Raw genomic sequence first — 21,217 nt, 5'->3', positions numbered from 1 at the left:
AAATACTAGTAATGCATTATCACCGCTTAATGACTATAAGTAAAAAATGAAAATATCCGATGAAAACATGGAAGATCAACACAAAATGCGTGGTTTTATGTTGTAGAACTACAAATATCACCAAAACACGCGACATGAAACAAGTCACTTTTGAACTGAATAAAAAGTCGGTACTGTATTGGCGAAGGGCCCTGCTGTTGCGGTATTTGGTAGATTTAGGTCAGGATTCTCATATGAATGTTGATTGGGAAGACAACCGTTCTTTTTCTGAAAGATGAGGAGAAATCATTTGTCGAGAAACTACCCCACTCTGATTTGTTTAAAACAACAGTTAAAGTTAACTATAATTCTGTGAAAGTGATCACAATTACACTATTCTATACTACACAAACGTGTCTAGTGCAAGGCAATACATGTCAAGAGTGGAGAAAACAGGAGTTTGGAAAAATTAAGACAATAATTGACCAATGTTTAAAGGGAGGTAATCATAAGTCGACCATCGATTCCGAAATTCGTAAATGGTATCGTATTAATTTTCCCCATAGACTTCTATAGTGAAGTGCATATTTTTAGGATTTTAAAAAAAAATATGTAAATTGATTCAATAAAACTTTCACTTATGTAGCATTTCTAAGGATATGTGAAAAAATTATTTCCCGCAAAGAAAATAGGGTGAGTCCACGAAGATCGGACAGAAAAGTAGTTTTGAATTATACATAGCCATTTTCCCTACTTTCACTTTCATTTTGCACTCACCAAACCAACCTTTCCTGTTGAACATTTTTATGTTATAATGTTAGATTTTCTTTTAAAAAAGTTCTTCATATTACAGTGTGACGTTTGCTCTATTCTATAAGTCATTGTTCATATCTTTTGACAAAACATTAGTTTGTAGAGAGGCAAAAAGAAAATGCACTATATTTTTATAGCATCCATGTTTTGACGTACACCCGCTCAGGAGTATGCAATACGATACTGGTACCAAAAATCCCACTTCCTTGTTTTTCAAGGGCTATGTTGAGAGAATCCGGTTCGTTTCGCCTATATACTACTTCGCCTTGGGTTATTTCGCCTACGTTTTCGTTGTCATTTGCAACTCGTCATTTACGATTGGAATGTTGTTTTAGTTAATAGATATACTCAATACGGAAAGTGAAGTTCCATTCTTCACATGGTGCACATATGAAGTTCAGACCATCACCATGCTTTGCCTGATTGTAAGTCTGGAGTGTGATACCTGTAGAAAAAAATTGATTTCATTTCTTTCCATACCCAAGTAAGGCTAAAAATTTATGAAAAATTTTAAGGAACCCATTAAGTCCAAAATTTAGATCAAAGTGATGAATAAATCAAAATAACAATTGCCTGTTGTCTAATCCATTTGCTTTATATCAATTAAATATTCGAAATGAAAATAACAAGAAATACTATACAAATGAAATATACTGAAAATTATATCAATAATAATGAATCTCATACATACCAGTGCCACAAAATCTGTGCTGCCAATTATCATACACATCACAAAAAAAGCGTAGTAAGAATTTTTATAGCGATAATCTTTATAGCGACCTTTCTCTATTGCTACAGAGTGGGCATTTATTCTATATTTACGAATTGTTGACCAATCAGACTTGTATCTACAGACATTAACATAGGAAAGCCTTCGGTTTTGTCTACAGATATTTTTATAGAAATATAATGCATATGCATGGATAAGAGACAAAAAAAAATCGGTATTGAAATGATATTTTTAATGAAAACCATAATAAACCAACTTGTTTTTTTGTTTTTGTTTTTGTTTTTTGTTTTGTTTTGGTTTTTTTTATATAATAAACCCACTTTTTTATTTATTTATTTTCCTTTATTATATATTTTATATAGACCCCCATACACAGAAATCTTCATTGTTCAACACATTTTATATCGAGGCGAAACAACTCACTTTAGTAGGCAAAACGACCCGAGGCGAACGGGAATGTAGGCGAAACGACTCGGTACCATGTTGAGAAATACAGAAAAGATGAATGATTTAGACACAAACCAAACGTTTTTAAAAACAATTGATGATAATGAACCTTAGAGTGACCTAGTTAGGGACCCGTCAGTGTCATCGAATAAATGAAAACAAACCGAACCTACACAAACTTAATACAGGTAGAAACTTCCCATAAATCAGACATATGTATGAGTTACAATAAAGTTGTAGAGGCTATCAACAGCATTGAGAATAAGTTAGCAGAATGTCACAACATGTATGCACAAAAAATCGAGAAACTTAAAACCACGATAAATGACTTGAAAAACACAATTGAATCCCTTAAGTTAGAAAGAGATACACAGGAACATGTAGACAATATAAAAAGAAAAGTGTGTAAAGAAATAACAGATAATTTGATGAGAAAGAACAAGTCATGAAACAACAGACAGACAAAGTTGAAAATAACTTGAAACAAATAAAGTTTTCATTGGAGAAAAACTGGAAGCTGAAAATATTTGTCAACACATTAAAACTGACACTGATGTAACTGTAAAAATGATGCGTATAGTACAATAGAATAAACTTCTAAAGCTACAAATACTAACAACAAAAATGAATGGATACAAATAAATGGCAGTGAGTCATCCAAGCGAGATGATTTTCAATATGTTCAAAGTTCCGAGGAAAATGACTTTGGAGGAAATCATTTCTGTTTAGTGGGCACATCTATTGTGAAAGACATGAAACAAAAATTAATTTACAGGTTTATGAGAAGCCGAATTTCAACCTTGAGAGACAAAACCATTATTGAAGCAAAAACTTTGATCCAATCTGGTCGTGTTAAAGCTAAAACAATAGCATTTCAAGTGGGGTCTAACGACTTTGAAGAACCAGAAAATAGCCCTGAAATGGTAGGAGAGGAAATAAAAAGACTTATCGAAACTACAAGAAATATCATTATAGGCTGTAACATAATCACAAATGAACTTTTGCCTAGATATCATAAGAACTTGCTGCAAAGAAACGAGTACGAAGAAAAGAGGACTGAATGCAACCGAATCATTAGCGACATATGTGAAATACATGGAGATCATTTGGTCCATCATCAGAATTTATCCCAAATTCATTTTAACGATGGGATTCGCCTTAAAGATAGAGGTATTGCGCAATATATAAGGAACTTGAAAGAAGTCGCAAATCCCTTAGTTGGAGTCAAAACAGCTGAAACTGGACATGTAAGGCAGAACTCGTTTTATAATAGTAACAATAACAATAAATACTATGGTAATCAAAGGCAATACTACAGACCTAATAGGAATAGAGGTCAGAACAGAGGTCAGCCCAGAGATGATAGATACATGTTCGTTTTAATTATGGCCCTAATTTCCGCCAAGATGCATGTCCACCTTTCAACCAAGATTAGAGATATGATGACATAAATATGAAACTTCTCCGTTTAGCATTACAAGATTTTCCTTAAATACATCTGTGGTGTTCCTTTTGCTTAATTCACCTTTGAAAAAGACAATTGATTTTCTTATTTGTTTTATATTAAATGTACAAGACAAAGATTTGTACTATCTTCATATGAATATACTTACCTACTTACATGTTTTTCTTTTTTGTTACTGAAGAAGCCATATTGAACTCTTGTGTATACTGCATACATGTAAATGTAATAGCTAGCCAAAAGTTCGAAATTTGGGTGAAAAATTTAATTAACTTTCACGTTATAATAGAAAAGTAAATAAAGTCATAATTTTCATATTGTTTAGACCTATGTAGAAGGATAATGGGCACATCACTAATACTGTAGAAACGACGTATGATTTACTGGTTTTATTCATGCTATAGCTAGTTGGTGTCTTTATGAAAAAAGTATCAATGATATTTTAACAGCATTTTATAGATTTTCATTGTTTCTGCAAAAATCAAATAGAGTTATCTCTCTTGAACGTTTTTTTCTCTTGATTATTTGATAACATTTGTATTACACGTGTTTTTATACTTTAAGCAAGAACTGCAACATACTGGTTAAACAGCTTTTACCTACATTTTTAATGTATTCAAATCATACATGTATAAACATATTAAAATGGTGTGTAATGAAAGAAAAAAATACATGTATGTACTTTACTCACTACGGGTCATTATGAATGTGAAAAAAAAAAAAATAGACCAACTTTTCCCCTTTTTGTACCAGTTTTTTTTTTAAATATGTATACTTTATGAAAACCAACTTAACTATATCTGGAATGTTCAAGGACTGGGGGACAAGTTCAGAGACGAATCTTTTTTTTTTCTAATTTGAAATGACACAAATATATTCCTTGAAACATGGAAGGGGGCCGACTCAAATCTTAATTTGCCAGATTACTTAGCCTTCCAGAAATGTAGAAAAAAGAAAAAAAACGCTCGAAACAATTTAACAGGGTCTAATTGTATTTTACAAATCTTATCTTAAAAGGGGTATAGCTGAAATGCAGAATATTTCTTCCTGTGAAAACAGACTGTGGTTTAGATTAGATAATGATTTTTTTGGCTTGGATAAGGATGTATATATTTGTGCATGCCATATTCCACTTGTAAATTCTTCCTCTAAGAAGATGATTTTTCAAGTCTTGAATATGAAGTATCCAGCAACCCGTCGAATGCAAATATATTAATTTTAGGGGACTTAAACGCTAGAATAGGGGATAAGACCGACCTTATTGAAAACGAGGGATCGACACATGAACTGCATAATATATTGGCTGATCGTTATACTTAGGATACTAATCACAACAAAAATTCATGTGATAAAATTTTTAATACTCATGGTCAAAATCTTGTAAATCTCTGCATTGCCTCCCAGCTCCGAATTTTAAATGGTCGCTTCATAGGAGATATTTTGGGAACTTTTACTTGTCACAAATCCTATGGAACAAGTGTTGTAGATTATGCTTTGGCCGACATGGACCACTTAAAATCTATAATTTTTTTTCAAGTGAAAAATGCAACATATTTATCAGATCATTCTCAAATTTCAGTTAATCTCCATTGTGACTTATCTATAGATGCACAATTTAATACTCAAAAACTTGTATGTTTAGACCATTCCTATAAATGAGAAACGGTATCAAAAGAAAAATTGTTTGATGCTAATAGTGTTGTAAATGTATTAAATGACATTGTCTCTTCTGAAAATATTGAATAACGAGATAGCTACAATGCACTTAACAATGCTTCAGTAAAAATGACAAATATTTTTTGAAAATTTAGCTAGAAAATGTTATAAGATAGTAAAGCTAAAAAGAAAAAGACAAATAAGAAAAGGTTGTGGTCAGGTATAGGACAACAAATGAGATTGCATCCCTTTAATATGCATTTAAGAAATAGTTTCTTTACTCATGCAATAAAAATTAAAAAATTGATAAAAAGAAGACATATCTATATAAGAGTAATCAAGGGAACCAAGGTTATAGCGGTAATCAAAGAGTAATCAAGGGAACCAAGGTTATAATGTTAATCAAAGAGTAATCAAGGGAACCAAAGTTATAGCGGTAATCAAAGAGTAATCAAGGGAATCAAGGTTATAGAGGTAATCAAAGAGTAATCAAGGGAACCAAGGTTATAGCGGTAATCAAAAGAATGTAATTCAGTGACAAAGACCAGACATGGAAAACAGACATATATAACAAAGAACATAATGTAACTAAAATCATACATACAAAGTAACAGAAGTAAATGAGCAACTCGGACTCCACTAAAAACTGGGAGCATGGACCAGGTGCACCGGTAGGGTAAGCGTCCTCTGCTTTTCTAGAAACACCCGCCGAGTTGCTCATAAAAAGTCAAGTCTGGGGTTGACAAACGAGGAAAGGAAAACTATGACCCGTTGAATAAATCAGTTTTTATGGTGCTGATGGATACACCATAACGATCCACGAGTTCATGATGACGACCATAAAACTTCTGTAGTGATGTAAGGAAAATATATTTGACAACTTATCAGTTGGAAAGAAACAGATCCAAAGCAATACTGACAGCTTTTGAATTCTTTGAAACATGAGGGTGGTAAACCAAATAATTCTAATTTACCAGTGAACATTGATGAAATAAGTAAACATCTCAACCCAAGGGAAGCGAGAATATTACAATAAACAAATTTGCGAGGAAGTAGACCAGTATGTAGATAATTACAAAAATGTGTTACAAGAAAATGAAATAACAGATAAATCTTTCACTATTCAGGTAGTTAAGAATTACATTGATAAATTAAAAACTAGGGAAAAGTTCCTGCCCAGATCATATTTCAAATGAAATTATTAAATTATTATTATTATTATTATTATTATTAGTAGTAGTAGTAGTAGTAGTATGGTTACTGTCAAGGCTATTACTAAACTATTTAATAAAATTTTAGAGACCGGAAAGTATCCAAATAATTGGAGAAATTCATATACAGTGTTATTTTTTTTTATCAGGAAATAGCACTAATCTCAGTAATTATAGAGGTATTTCCCTTCAAAATTGCATAGCTAAATTGTTCATCTCCATCTTGAATAGTAGATTGAATAAACATTATGAAAATTTACTTGCTCATCAGCAGTTTGGCTTTCGAGCTGACCATAGAACAACAGACAGTATATTTATTCTTAAATCTCTTATACCAAGATATCTAAATAAAATGAAGGAAAAAATATATGCCTGTTTTGTAAATCTTCGCAGTGCATTTGATTCTCTCTGGCATAATGGACTTAGATATTAATTAATACAAAATAAAGTGGGGAAGAAATTGTATAGTGTGATTAGTGATATGTATAATAACATAAACAAATCATCTGTTAAATTAGATAACAAGAGAACTGAATTTTTCACAATTGACAAAGGAGTCAAACAGGGCGACAGTTTAAGTCCGGCTATTTTTTACTGCTATATTAATGATCTACATCAAATTTTTGATAGTAACTGTGACCCTCTAACATTATGTCAATCCAAGATTTCTAGTTTAAGTTTTGCAGATGATTTAGTCATATATTCTAGCACACATACTGGTTTGCAAAATGCACTGTAGAGGCAAAAGAATACAATTTTCTAGGAAATGTTATAACCTACAGAGGTAATTTCAAAAAGGCTGTTCAAGAATTAACAAAGAAAAGCCTTAAAGTATTATTTGCTTTGAAAGGGAGATTCTTTAATCTTCAGTCAATACCCATCTCCCTTTCATGTAAATTGTTTGATGTTTTGATTAAACCAGTATTATTATATAGCAGTGAAGTATGGTTTATGGAAGAATATTTTTCTATTACAAAGTCTATGAATAGAGCAGCGCAACATGGTTCAGTTTGTGACTCTCTCGCATTGGAAGACAAGTTTTCAAAGCATCCGGATCCGCCCTGTAATAATGCACATTGTATTAAGCTAAGGGCGTTCTATATGATGACTTGGGCCGTTTGCAAGATCAAATTATGTAATAAGGAAAGTATATAAATATACTTATGCATAATATTGTATAAAGCAATGAGCTTTCTATAGCATCCCATGAGCGGTCTATTTGATATGATACTAATGCATGATACTGTATAAAGCTATTGGTGTTCTCAAGGACCCCATGGCCGGTCTACATGATCTCGTAATACGACAGAATAATTTAATAAGTTAAGGGCGTTCTATAGGATCTCATGATCGGTCTAGACGATCTTATACTTGAACATACATGGTCTGTCTACATGATATTAATATACCGATGCGTGATATTGTATTAGGCTATGGGCGTTCTATAGATCCCAAGGACAGTCTACATGATAGTATACTAATGCATAATATTTTATGAAGCTATGGGCGTTTTATACGATCCCATGGGCGGTCTAAATGATCTTATACTAAAGCATCATAATGTATAAAGTTATAGGCGTTCTATAGGATCTAAATTGCGGTCTACATGATGTCGTAATAAGGCAGAATAATTTATTGAGTTAAGGGCGTTCTACATGATGTAATACAAAAGCATCGACATGTTTTTTTTCTTCAAGGCATTCTAAAGGATTCCATGGGAGGTCTACTTGATATTATACTAATGTATACTAATGTATAAAGTTATGGGCGTTCTATAGGACCCCATGGGCGGTCTACTTGATATTGTACTAATGTATACTAATATATAAAGCTATGGGCGTTCTATAGGACCCCATGGGCAGTCTACAGGTTCTCATTTTGGAGGATCAAAATTATACATAAAATTTAAATTGCTGTTTGTGATTACTATAGAGCGTCCGGCACTGTAGCGAGGCCATCATTATCTAAAGCTTACACCAAAAGACAACAAAGTTACAGCCCGAAAAATCTGTTTTGCAAAACAATAAATTTGACCTTGAGGTCAGTGTTCAAAGTTAAAGGTCATTTACCGTGGTCTTGAGCTGATCTTCTCTCATGCCTAGTGTCAAAAACCGACATCTGAAGACAACAAAATTACATCCCGGACACGAATATGCAAAATCATTCATTCCTTATGGTCAAGGTCAAATTTCATTACCCATGGTACGCGACACATCATTTTGAGCAGGTCTACCCTCATGCTAAATATCAAAAGCCTACACCGAAGAACAACGAAGTTAAAGCCTGAGCACAATTTGTTACGGACGGACGCACTATGAGGTTTTTTCATTATTTACGGACCCTCAAAAATTCGATTTATGACCTCCTGGAATATTTGAGGACCTCCATAAATAAATAGAATTGTGGAGCTCCTCAAATATTTTTCCTGAAATCGAATTATTGAAGTCCAAAAATATTTTAGGACCTTCTAAAATAAAACAATTAATAAATAATAAGGACCACCTAAAATAATGATAATTTTGACTAATTGCGCACCCATATCATAGGGTTAAAAGAATTTCAAGGATCATTTACCAAAGGGCCAGATACTCAAGAAAGATATAATACCTTTTATATCAATATTCAAGATAAACAAGAAAACTGTGAGCAAATACTCCCAGAAACCATTAGGTCAAAATACTCCTCTCCCCATCCCAGAAACCATCAGGTTAAAATACTCCTCTTCCAATCCCGGAAACCATAAGGTCAAAATACTCCTCTCCCCATCCCAGAAACCATTAGGTCAAAATACTCCTCTCCCCATCCCAGAAACCATAAGGTCAAAATATAACAAAGTGGTCAAAAAGGAAGTTTTTTAACTTCATAGCAATATAAAGCAAATATACATCAAATATCTGTATGCTACATGTATATTATGAGATCCTGTAGAATGCCAAAGGACCGTATAGTACGCCCGACCTTAATTTACATTATTACGCTGTATTATGAAATCCTGTATAAACGCCCTAGCGTTATACATTATAATGCTTTATTATGAAATCCTGCAGACCGCCCATTGGATCCTATAGAACACCCGATTTTTATGCTAAATTCTAACCTTTGCAATTTTCTTTATACATCAGTGATTTGGAAGTATCTTTTCAAGACATGTCCTCTGTTTAAAATGCTAGACAGATGAAATTGAATCAGGTCTTATGATTTATGTTAAATTATTTTTAATACTTTACGCTGATGACACTATGTTCATGTCACAAACTAAAAATGACCTGCAACTAGTACTGCAGCTTGATTAATTGTTTTAATATTATAACAGATGGAAATTGAAGGCTAATACCCAAAAATAGTAAAGAAAATCAACAATAAGTTAATCCCTTTAGGGCAGCATATGATATGATATTTTCATTTATCATACTAGGCGGATCCAAAGGCGGATCCCAGAGGACCACCATACCTTAGGTCGGAAAAAATTAGTTGATTAAATAGAAAATCATTGAGCCATGACAGAGACGTTTCTGTTTATTGTTTATTCTTCATTTATCCATTTGTATTATCTTTATGTAATTATATGCATTATGTTTATGCTTCTCTATACCATGTTCCCCGTGCAGATCCGGATGTTAAAAGAATAGGCCTGCAGCAGCGCTAAGATTGTCGCAAAAGGCAACTAAATAGTGCTCAGAAACCTAGCCGGGAGCGCTCTGCCCACAGAGTAACTTGATGTGTGCCCCAGGTGGTGGAATGGGGTACCCCTGGCGTGTTACATGTTGAGGTTGTCAGGCTATAATACGGAAAACCTGACCGCAAACCATAGTGGTGCACCGTGTTGGGAAAGATGCCACGTTCCTCGCACGTTAAAGAACCCCGCTCTGGTATTCGATAGGAGTAGGAACCTACCTTTGCGCTCCGCCACAGTAGGCTAAATTGCCCGACCCTACCCATCGTTGAAAAACATGGCCGCCGTTACTAAAAATAGAACATAGGGGTCAGACAGTAGCTTTTCAAATATATCTCCTAAACAGTTAGGTTTAGCTAAATTCTGACATAGGGTAAAAAGTGTTCAGCATGATGAGATCTATCTCTGGTCAAATTCTGGTTTTAATCCGTTCAGCCATTGTTGGAGTTATTGCCCTTTTCAACGATTTTTGCCATTTTTAATGATGTTTCTTTCAAAAATCTTCCCCTCTGACACTACTTGACCAATTCAAACCAAACTTGGTATGAATGTTTCTTGGGGTATTCTGCATAGAATTTGTGTGGGGATTTTTGATCCGTCACAAAACATGGCAGTCGTTACTAAAAATAGAACATAGGAGTCAGACAATAGTTTTTCGCATATATCTCCAAAACCGTTAGGTTTAGCCAAACTCTTTCAATAGCTGAAATGATCCATATTATTAGGACTACAAAAGTCTTTAGGGATAAAAGTTGTCAGATGACTCCTTGTAAGAGTTATTGCCCTTGAAATGGGAAAAATGACCTTTTTGACAGTTTTCAGTCAATATCTAGAAAACTATAATAGATTAAAAGAAACTTTCAATTGTTGAGAAGATCTTATAAGTCCTACCAAAGACTTCTTGGGTCAAAATTGTTGGACAACTTCTTGTTAAACTTTCAACCTGGTGAGCGATTTAGGCTCATGGGAGCCTCTTGTTTCCTAGCTCCTCGCTTCGCGCCAAAATTCTTAACAGAGTTATTGTTCTTTATTTCTAGTAATATCTAACCATTGTTTTAGCGCCATCTGGTGGATCGAGCTACTTTGAGTCGCGTATGACTACAATTCCTGCAGAAAGAAATTCTCCTTTTAAACTGGTTCTCGCTTGTAGTCTACGTACCGGCTGTCGATGTAGTGTAACGGTATAGTCAGTCGAGAACCAGCTTATTCTCCTCTTTGCATCCGATGTTATTTTTTAGTGTAGCGGAAATGACCGAGTAGTTCCAACAGTTTAAAGGTTATTTTAAATATTCCCGCAATTTAACATTAAAGAAGTTAAAATTGTTTCCCTTTAACCGTGTCTTGTTTACATCCGTCATATGTTAACAACTAGAGCGTTAACAAGAAATAGTGATGCGGAATTTATTAGCATTTTTTTTAAATGTAACTACGCCAGTAAACACTAAGACAAATATTCGGTATGAAATGTAGTCGATGCGAACTTAGTATGCTCGTTGAGGATGGCTTACATTGTCCCACAGACTTTCCAGCCTTGTAAAGGCGAACGAACTGACTTGCCTAATGGTCTGAAACAACTGTCAACTATTTCAGAAATCCTTATCAGCAGAAATGTCAATCCTATTGAAGGTAGGAATTGTAGCATGGTACTTAGAGTGGATGCAAACATACATTGTAAATATAAAAAAAACCAAAACAAAGCAAAACAAAAACAAACAATAACAAAACAGGTTTATTAGCTTCATCTACGGTAACAAGGGGTGGGTAGTGTCAGGGTTCAGATGTACAGGCCCAATTTACCCCTGTGAAATGAAAAAATTTAAAAATGACAACCAGTCATATGCATATCTCATGCATCATTGCGTAACTTAGCACAAATAACTATTTTACTGGCATACTAAAATTAACACAAATGTTCTTTACATGTTTTATAATTATAACGAGAATGGATATGGTGAATATGTCAAAGACACAACAACCCCTCTGGGATGAAAAATGACCGCTCAAGGCTACCCATGGGTCTTCATTGAACAACGAGGAAACCCTCACACCTTAGGACAGACTGCATGAAGCCTTTGTACATATGAATAAATTTTACATCTGATGTGTTATCACCCCTACTATAATCGGGAAAAGCACCTCTTGAAGAACTTTAACTATTACTTGAAGGAAGACAGGATAGCCTCAAGAAGATTATCACTGACTTGCATCCAAACATCTACACTCTACTCAAATACATTAAGAGCAACCTCCTCCAATGACGTTATTATGTGTTAGTTGCGCTGGTCAACAATTAATAAAATATATGTTTACACAGCAAAATTGCAATAAAACAATTCCTGTTGTTCCATACACTTATTCCTCATCGACTATCCCACAGTTAGCACGACAGGGTATATTAATTGAAATATCAGTTTTACAACGCTGAACGACCTTATTTTTACAGTTGTATTACCATGCAATCCTAGACAATCACGGTTTTCCATTTTATCAAACTCCGACTCGGGAGACGAAATACTCAAAATAAAAGAATGTAAGTATGCTTAAAAATTAACTTACTAAAAATATATGTACAATGTAGTGCAATGTCATACAAAATCAAAACTACGGTTGAAAAGACTACACAAAAAAGAAGATAATTTCACATTGCATATATACTATAATGTGTAGTTACATAATGATCCTGTTACCGGTTAAAGATTGGTAGTAAATATAAACAAGTAGACAGGGACCTTGTTCGTTTGTTTGTTTGTTTGTTTGTTGGGGTTTAACGTCCGAGCAGCAATATTTCAGCTATATTCAGACAATGAACATGAAATGGATGATAAAATGAAAATGAAATGATAAAAAAAAAGGATGGGTCACAAGGACAATAGGGTCGACAAATTTTGATTGCCACTAGAAAAAGAGGGGATGGGTAAGGTCGGGACCTTGTTCGTGTTTATACACTATTCAGGCTGCATGTTTGATAGTTGGATCAAGCCCATGTGGTTAGTACATGTGGAACAGGGTTCTAATACATAAGGTACAGCAGAACAATTATTTTTTTACTGGAAGTCAAAAAGCCGAAAAACTGAGTGGAAATGTATGTAATTCAGGGACTGCAATGACATTGATGTGCAATGCAATGTGACGTTGCCACTTTTCTTTTAAACGACCTCATTGGAGTCATCAACTCTTCCATTAAAACTTTTCAATTAGTATATATATAAACGTCTCAGAATGTGACGATTCTATTCGCTACACTGCTCCATCGGATCAAATTGATACAGGGAAGATATATAAACGTATAGAAAGGTCTGAAAAATTCCCAACGATGTAAGAACTGTCAAATTTGCGATGCAAATTTTTGGTTGTTCCCTCCGCGGGACTCGAACTGGTACCGCTGTGACACCTACGGCAACACCGCCTGCACTAAGTCCAGCGCCCTAGACCACTCGGCCAGCTAGGCTATATAAAAATATAACTTTCGTTGGCCGGGTCATTCCTCCTCGTAGGATTTATCTAGGGCTGTAACTTAGTACACGATACATGGTAGTACGGGACAGTTCATTTTAGATGGTATTATGTAGGATAGAGGATCAAATTAATCCTAGATTAATCCTACGAGGAGGAATGACCTGGCCAGCGAAAGCTATATTTTTATATAGCCTAGCTGGCCGAGTGCTCTAGGGCGCTGGACTTAGTGCAGGCGGTGTTGCCATAGATGTCACAGCGGTACCAGTTCGAGTCCCGCGGAGGGAACAACCAAACATTTGCATCGCAAATTTGACAGTTCTAACATCGTTGGGAATTTTTCAGACCTTTATATATATATATGTTGCAAAAGCAATACATGTATTTATTGCAGCAGGAATGTGCTTGTTCAGAGAATGTATTGGTGCAGCTAGAGACCTCAACCTACGCGTTACCAACGCTGATGATGAAACAGTTGCGTCATTTGTTCGTCCTATAGCCTGTTCACGTGGTTGTTGTATGTCAGCTGGTCCTCCGTATATAGCCGTTAACTCTCCTCCCAATGTAAGGCTCGGAACAGTTCAAGAAAGGTAAACACTTGACTAGATATTGTATTGATGAACAGAGTTAAATCGTATTTAAACATTAACGCTACTCCTGACAATTTTTTTAACAGATTTCTTGGAGCATACATAACTGTCACTCGGTTGTTAACTAGTATTAAGTCTAGTTTGTTCTTCTGGTCAAATAGTCATCACGGGAACCTAAATTCGAAATCTAAAGAATATAATAGTAATCCAAGGACATAAACAAGACAGGGAAATAAGACACACTCACCAAAGAACATGAAATAACCAAAATAACAGGTACAAAGAAACAAAAGTAATCGAGGAATCCGTATTCTGATAAAAATTGGGAGCATGGACCAGGTGCACCGGTAGGGTAAATGTGTCTTTTTTTGTTAGAATCAGTAATCTGTTTGATATTTGATGTAGGAATTCATTTACAAAGATGATTGTGCTCTGTTGAGTTTCACCAGTCTCCTTCATATTTCAATATGATTCACTATTATTTTTTTATTAAATCCGGCAAGACGACTTCAGTCTTTGGTTAGAAATTTTGATATAACTTTTGTTGTGATTTCCACGGATTTCCCATTAATTTCGTTTTCTTGTTATATCTTATTACCCAGGGTTACATGTTGCCATCCAGTATTTGATGTATTACCAATCAATGAAAGAAGACCTGCATTAACTTACACTACCAATAGATGTTACCTCAAATCATGTGACTGGTTCAATGATATAAAGATAGATGTAAGGTTCAAACAGATCAGTCTGGTATGAACGGCAGCAAAATTGATAAAGATGCAATCTATGAAATTGGCAATTATACAATGCGGGAAGGAAAACCTTCAGTTTCTGTTTTAGCATGTAAACTTCCCTTTGTATTCAGAAACATTATAAGACTGCTATAACTACTAAATGTTTATATGACTGTCCATTTAGTAACCAGGCAGTTTCTATGATATGAATATAACATGGTACATTTTGTCCAAGAGTTTTTTTGTTCCAATGTAAATAAATGCTATTATCATATATATGTCCAATAGTACAAAGATTTTTTTTTAAATTGACAATGAATGGTTCAGAAAACGATTTTACTAGTTCCTTAAGAAAGCAACTAAATTATGCACAAAATGGAAGAGTTATCTCCCTTTTCAATGAATTTTAGTGCTATCTATCTTATTAGATTTGAGAAAAGATGCATTTGCGATATGAAAAAGATGAAAATGTTTTAAGAACAAAATTTGTCACGTGCCCACCCACTGCCTTGTTTTTGCGTGGTTCCCTTATTTTTCTCCTATTCTGAGTTTAAAGATTAAAAATGCACGTGACGTTTTAACCACCGGGTGGTGATTAAATTTCTGCGAGAGTTCTCCCGCCATTTTTCATTTTCTAAGTTTCTACAGATTTCACGGAAAAAAGGATTCTCCTTGGGCTTATAGTTGATAAAAATATCTCTCCCTCTTTATGGTAAAATTAAGATTTTAACATGCTTGCTAATTTATTAAAAGCTGGCATGTTTAAAATCTTAATTTTACCATCGAGAGTGGAGAAATAATTTAAACCGTATATTTATGAAAGATAATCTATAAATCCCCTATTGACATTTATGGTGACTTAATATATGGTATATTATTTATTCCAATATGACGTCCTTAAAGGGCTTTGAGACCACAACTGTGGTTGATTTTGGATTGCTATATGACCAGCACGCGACTTATTGGGCGTGGCTTTCATGTGAGTAAAATACTGCCCATCTTAAAATCATGTTAACAAATGCACGTAACATTCCGATGTGTATCAGCAGTTTTCATACATTTCAGTAGCATGAATGAACATTTAATTTATATTTGATAAAAAATATTAGACGTTATGTTTTAGAATAGTTATATCATATTCCGTAAAAATCACTTACGTAAGTACATGGTAGCACTCGCCACGTGCCCACCATGTATGAAAACAAACAATAACAATTGTTAATGAATGAATCGTTTCAGTCCAAGCGTTGTACCTGTCCATGTGTGACTTTATAACGCAAATAACTGTGCCATATCTAACATCATTCTACTTAATTCGTTTTCTCTTTCAGTATAAATAATAATGTAAAGCACTAAGTTTTACTGCCAACAATTTCAACTGAGATAGCGTATAGTGTACAACCAAATATGGACACACATGGTGGGTCTAAGGTTTTCGTAATAGGTCACGAAAATGTAAAAAAAAGTACAATAGTTGTCCTACTAAAATCGAAATAAATTACATAAACTCCATTTTATCATTGTTTTACCACGGGCTGATTGTTAATGCCAATATTGTAGTCCTCGCTGTTGCTTGGGGTAAAATAATGCGGCATAAATGGTCAGTCCCTGGTAAAACAATGATAAAATGGAGTTTCCGTGATTTATTTCTTAATTGAAAACCAACATTTTTAGTCAAAAGTGTCTCAATTGATTTGTATAAAACATTTCTCTTATATTTTAGATAAATGATTCTGACACTGGGGACTGTGTTGCCCAAATCTTAAAGAAGTCAAAATCTGATGGCGGAGAGTTATTCAGTTTGAAAAATGATTTCATAGTGACGTGTGAGTGTAAAAATGTTGCATGACCTGTCCTAGGGTCATTTAAATAAACATATGGACCTTCCAATGAAATATCCCTTTTTAATACGTGACATACCTATATTTAATCGAGACTGACAATGACATGTACACGTAGAGTGGTAACACTGAAATACAACAGCATCTGTGAAGAGGATCCCTCCACCGTGATTGCAGTTATTAATTTCGTAGTCCGCAAAACGTATTCAGTCCAGTTACATTCGTGTACAAATTATGTCCTTATTTCAACAATTTAATTCAAATGGGCTCACCTGAGCTTAATTTCAATGATTTAAATAAATTTGTTGGCAAAACGTTTTCGACTACCCCTATTAATGTAAATGATTTGTGTTCGAATTGAGTTAAAACAATCTTGATGAATTTTAAAATATTTTGTATACATACAAAATTAGAACAATATTACTGAAAAGTAGTGCCCAAAACTGTCAATTCTCTAACTTCAGAGATACATGTAACTTGAAATTTCTCATATTGGTTTTAATTACCTATTCTTGTGACTTAAAATGAGTGATTTAAAATAAAACAACGGCCCAAAATATGAATAGTGACTCCTACCTCCCTATCTCTTAGGGTCATTTTAGAATTTTTAGGGCCAATGGCACATGAACCCCTCCCAAAGTTATCCTTGAATATTTTTCGTCCCTTGTATCAACTATCGAAAAAGCAAAGATCTCGGCGGGTTGATATGGAAGTCACGTTTTGATACAGGAGCCAACATGTAATTCGGTAAAAGAAGTTTTTTTTCAAGTTCAGTTTAATAGATTTGTCTATATGATAAATGCGTTGACAACTTCAGTATAACATGAATCACATGGTAGGATATCTGTTTTAGGTACTTAACGTGCAAGAATAATATTGTACCAAAAGTCATCATGGTTGTTTCAATAGATAATGAAATTGTTCGGTAGTTATGGTAATAAAGTTATTTAATTTTTATGATTATTCAGCAAAGACAAACCTGATCAATCAGCCCAAAGACATTCTGCATATATGTACATATGCTTAACCTTTCTGTAGCTGTACCTCTCTGAACATATGAAAAAAATACTTAAGTCTGAATATATTCTGAACTTCGATGGTAACTCCAATCAAAGTTGTTGAAATTGATGACGTCTCAAAACATTTGCAATTTTCTCAGACTTCAGTATTTTTTTTTCAAATTGTGTGTTGCACTGGGGCCTGTCCATATACAAATCACACAGCTCATGGTAGAGATGATTTATGGTGTAGAAAACAAACCTTTTTGGTCTACATAATTATATGTTTAATTTATATTTTCACGTAACGATACTTCATACTGTATTCTGATCTGTTTTTGAAAAAAAAACATACTTTCATCTCCCATTAAAGTCAGCCTAATCAAACAATCAAGAACGGTAACTCTTGCAATATGCTAATTTCATACACAATCTATAATTTTTTTTTTAATTTCGAAAATGCAACAACCGAAAGAAAAACTAAAACTGGATATGTGGTCTGTATATGTAACTATTTCTGAATTTGAAATAAAAGTTAAGTCGATGGGTTTTTGACGTCTTGTCTGATTTTTATAAAGAACATCAATAGTGATTTGATGAGACCGATTTTATCTTGTGATATGCACACCACCAGACTCGTGCAACTCCTAAAGAAATTGGTGTTTTTATTTTACAGATTCTCAAGATCTTGACATAGTAAAAAGACTGATGGTGATTGCTGCGTGTCTCTTATTTAACTTTAATAATTTTGAGTATGATAGACGCTACTGCTGCTGACGTACATTGCAATTTAGTATTTATGGAAGGATGGTGGAGGATGGGTGGTTCTTTTCTGCCATTTTGTGTGTATATTTATATATGATTTTCGCTGCATCATATTTCAATTTCTCCGTGAACAAGGTTTTGGGATAGATAGGAATCATTCTGTGTGTCCGTCTAGTACCTGTAAGCACACTATCTTCTAAACTGTTGAATGAATTTTGATGAAAATATATAAGAAGTTCAGGCATCATATACAGATTTGCTTGACGGAAGACAACACATTTGTGATTACTTCAAACGGAACGAAGATAGGCCAACTTCTAAACCACATAGCTGATCTTAATGAAATAGAGAGGAAGGTTAAATTTTACATGTTGATATTCCTGTAGAAAGATAATACTTATCCAATACAAAGGGATACTCTTGTGTAATCCAAGTTTGGTTTAACATGAAACCTAGTAAGGCCAACTTCTGAACAAACTCAATGGGTTAGGTTAAAATTTTAGTAGAGATGTTGACGTACGTGAAGGATAAATAATTAATAATTCGTTGCCATCAATATGAATTATTCAATTTTAAGGGTTTTGCTTGTTAAAACCAGTAGAAAATATGAATGAAGGAAAATATTTTTTGTCTGATGCCTGCAAACGGGGATAATCCACTTTACGGTTTAATTATAATAAAGTTTATTTTGAGTGGGGAGTTCTTTTTATTAGCTAACATGCAGTATTTCTAGTTTTTATTGAACAAATACAAATTTTGAATGATAGTTGTAGTTTCTCAAATGGTATCATGTTACTTCGTGTATAGGAAACAATATACTTCTTATGGCTAGACATGTAACGGAATACTTTTTTTGTATTTAAAAGTTGATTTCTTACAGTAATGTGCCAAAAGTTTTGCAATAAACACAGACACTTTATCAGCTGAAAACGATAACATGAATTGTACCATAATTAAGTAGCACTCCAGCTAAGAATCATGCAAAATGTGATTCATGGGTAAAAAGCCTGCATATTTTTATTTTTGATATTTTGTTTAAATCGCCATACTAAACGGAAATTAACATTAAGTTTTTCATAACCTGTGTTCTAAGGAGATCAAAATTATATAGAATGCACTGTAGATTTCAAAATTAAGGGAAATAACTTTGTAATGACACTGAAATACAGTATAATGTATTGGATTTTCAGTGTTGATTATCTCCTAAGAGCAGGCAGATTTTATTGAATAATTACACATTTCATAGTACAGACCCATAAAACAACTTGATTACAAAAATAAAAATACACATGTATGTAGCCTTTTTGGTGCGTATCACATTTTTCAGATTTTGCATGATTCTTACAAAGACAGCTACTTAATACATAATAAAAGTTGATTTTCTGCCTGTATCTTGTATTGTCAATGTGTGGTGATACAATCTTCCTCAAAATAACCCTACGAACTTGGTGTGGAATTTAGAAATACATTGTACATGTATAATTTATAGATATAGACTGGTGAAAACCTCTCCATGTTTCTAATACCAATTTGATATCCCTAAGATATTTTAAAATTGTTATTTAGTATACATTATTATTTATCTATGGAGATAGGGGTGGCCAATGTATAGTGGTGATACTCTATTGGTTTTCTACTGACGTGTAACCTCGGAATGATGGAGTGGTGTATTGTCATCTTTGAACACAAAAGGCTCTGCCTAAATCCATTTACTAACAGCCGGCAATAAATTATCACCAAGAAAAGGTGATATTGTGTGAGATGCAGTTCGCTAACCCATAGATAACGGTAGTTAATTTTGCATGCCTTACATAGACATGCACACACTCATTAAATGGCAAACTAACAAATAACTCTCGACACAAGGGAATCAAAAGGCACGCACAAAGATGAGCAGTATGAACTTGCTGTGCAGTACTAGAAATTACCGTAATTTTTGTGATTTCATTACTGCACCGTTAGTTTATACTGCTTGTACTTGAAAATTTATCACGATTCTGCACCATTCCTTAACTATGCCGGTTTCCATTATTGCAGTTAGTTATTGCTGCTTGTCTTTCAATGACGAGAAAAAAAGAAAGTAGCTATGAAGGACGAGCAGTATTGACTCAAATGCAGTATAATGGTACGTAGTCGCACCTCTTGAAAACGATCAGTATGATTCATAGGATCAGGAAGAGCAGTCTGGACTCGCTGTGGAGTGTAAAAATAGTCGCACCTTTTGAAAACAATCAGTACGAACTATAGGATCGTTACGAGCAGTATGGAATTGTTTAATAATGATATTGCAACGAGCAGTATGAGCTAATTGTTGCAGTAATGACCCATCATCATAATCCTAAACCTTTAAGTTTATTTATTAACTTGAAAGTATCTCGATTAAGTGGTTCCTTACTTTGTTTTATACTGGTTATCTTCTACTACAATGCCATTTGCCCATAACCAGGACCGCAAGACCGCAATACTGAGAAAAAATGGCATCATAATCTTTTTTAAGGCGTGTGTGTGTTTTTTGTTTGTTTTGTTTGTAGTTCTATTTTTTACTTGTCAAGACTTTGAGGGTTACTTAGAATACCGGACGGGTATTTAGGTTAATTTTGTGAAACCCTCGCGTATTACAGTAAACAGTTATCATTTTAGAAAAAAAATTCAAAGGAAAGCGTGGTCGTATTGTTAAAATATGACAATTGGAATTTATCTCCAGATCACAACTCAATTTAGTTTCGTTATGAATTCAAACAAGGAAAATTTGTCAGACTAGATCTGATGACATTGTTGAATGTAGGTATACATTTTACCTCAAGTTTTCGATTTTAATTTGTTTTGCTTCCATGCGTTCGCACTTATCCAGCTTGATCGTAATGA

The 21,217-nt window shown here is 34.0% G+C and overlaps 1 protein-coding gene across 2 annotated transcripts; it reads left to right on the top strand.

Moving 5' to 3' along the window:
* The first annotated feature begins 11,307 nt into the window (after positions 1–11,307).
* On the top strand, positions 11,308–19,739 carry LOC148617841 (phospholipid scramblase 1-like). Of its 2 annotated transcripts, XR_015922544.1 has the most exons (7): positions 11,308–11,597; positions 12,415–12,501; positions 13,819–14,014; positions 14,617–14,740; positions 15,652–15,727; positions 16,472–16,574; positions 18,264–18,280. XR_015922544.1 is itself a non-coding variant. In XM_088585418.1 (6 exons), exons 1-6 carry the CDS (start codon positions 11,471–11,473, stop codon positions 18,362–18,364), a joined length of 738 nt encoding a protein of 245 aa, XP_088441544.1. In that variant the 5' UTR covers positions 11,309–11,470; the 3' UTR covers positions 18,365–19,739. The 2 variants fall into 2 exon arrangements, 1 of the variants encoding a protein (XP_088441544.1); XM_088585418.1 differs by lacking the exon at positions 15,652–15,727 and having other exon boundaries at positions 11,309–11,597; positions 18,264–19,739.
* Positions 19,740–21,217: the final 1,478 nt, after the last annotated feature.

This window comes from Perna viridis, chromosome 5 (genome assembly GCF_037379345.1).
Source record: "Perna viridis isolate PV_CMFRI_1.1 ecotype Kerala chromosome 5, ASM3737934v1, whole genome shotgun sequence".
Taxonomy (NCBI): Eukaryota; Metazoa; Mollusca; class Bivalvia; order Mytilida; family Mytilidae; genus Perna; species Perna viridis.
Note: the sequence above shows the minus strand (reverse complement) of the source record. Positions and strands in the feature narration are given on the sequence as shown.

What these genes read in the sequence shown, in the direction of transcription:
- LOC148617841 (XM_088585418.1), top strand. Translation starts at nt 11,471, where the DNA reads ATGGCTTACATTGTCCCACAGACTTTCCAGCCTTGTAAAGGCGAACGA. An exon ending in TCAATGATATAAAGATAGAT is followed by an intron (nt 14,741 to 16,471) that starts GTAAGGTTCAAA and finishes CTTATATTTTAG; the next exon opens with ATAAATGATTCTGACACTGG. An exon ending in AAATGATTTCATAGTGACGT is followed by an intron (nt 16,575 to 18,263) that starts GTGAGTGTAAAA and finishes TTTATTTTACAG; the next exon opens with ATTCTCAAGATCTTGACATA.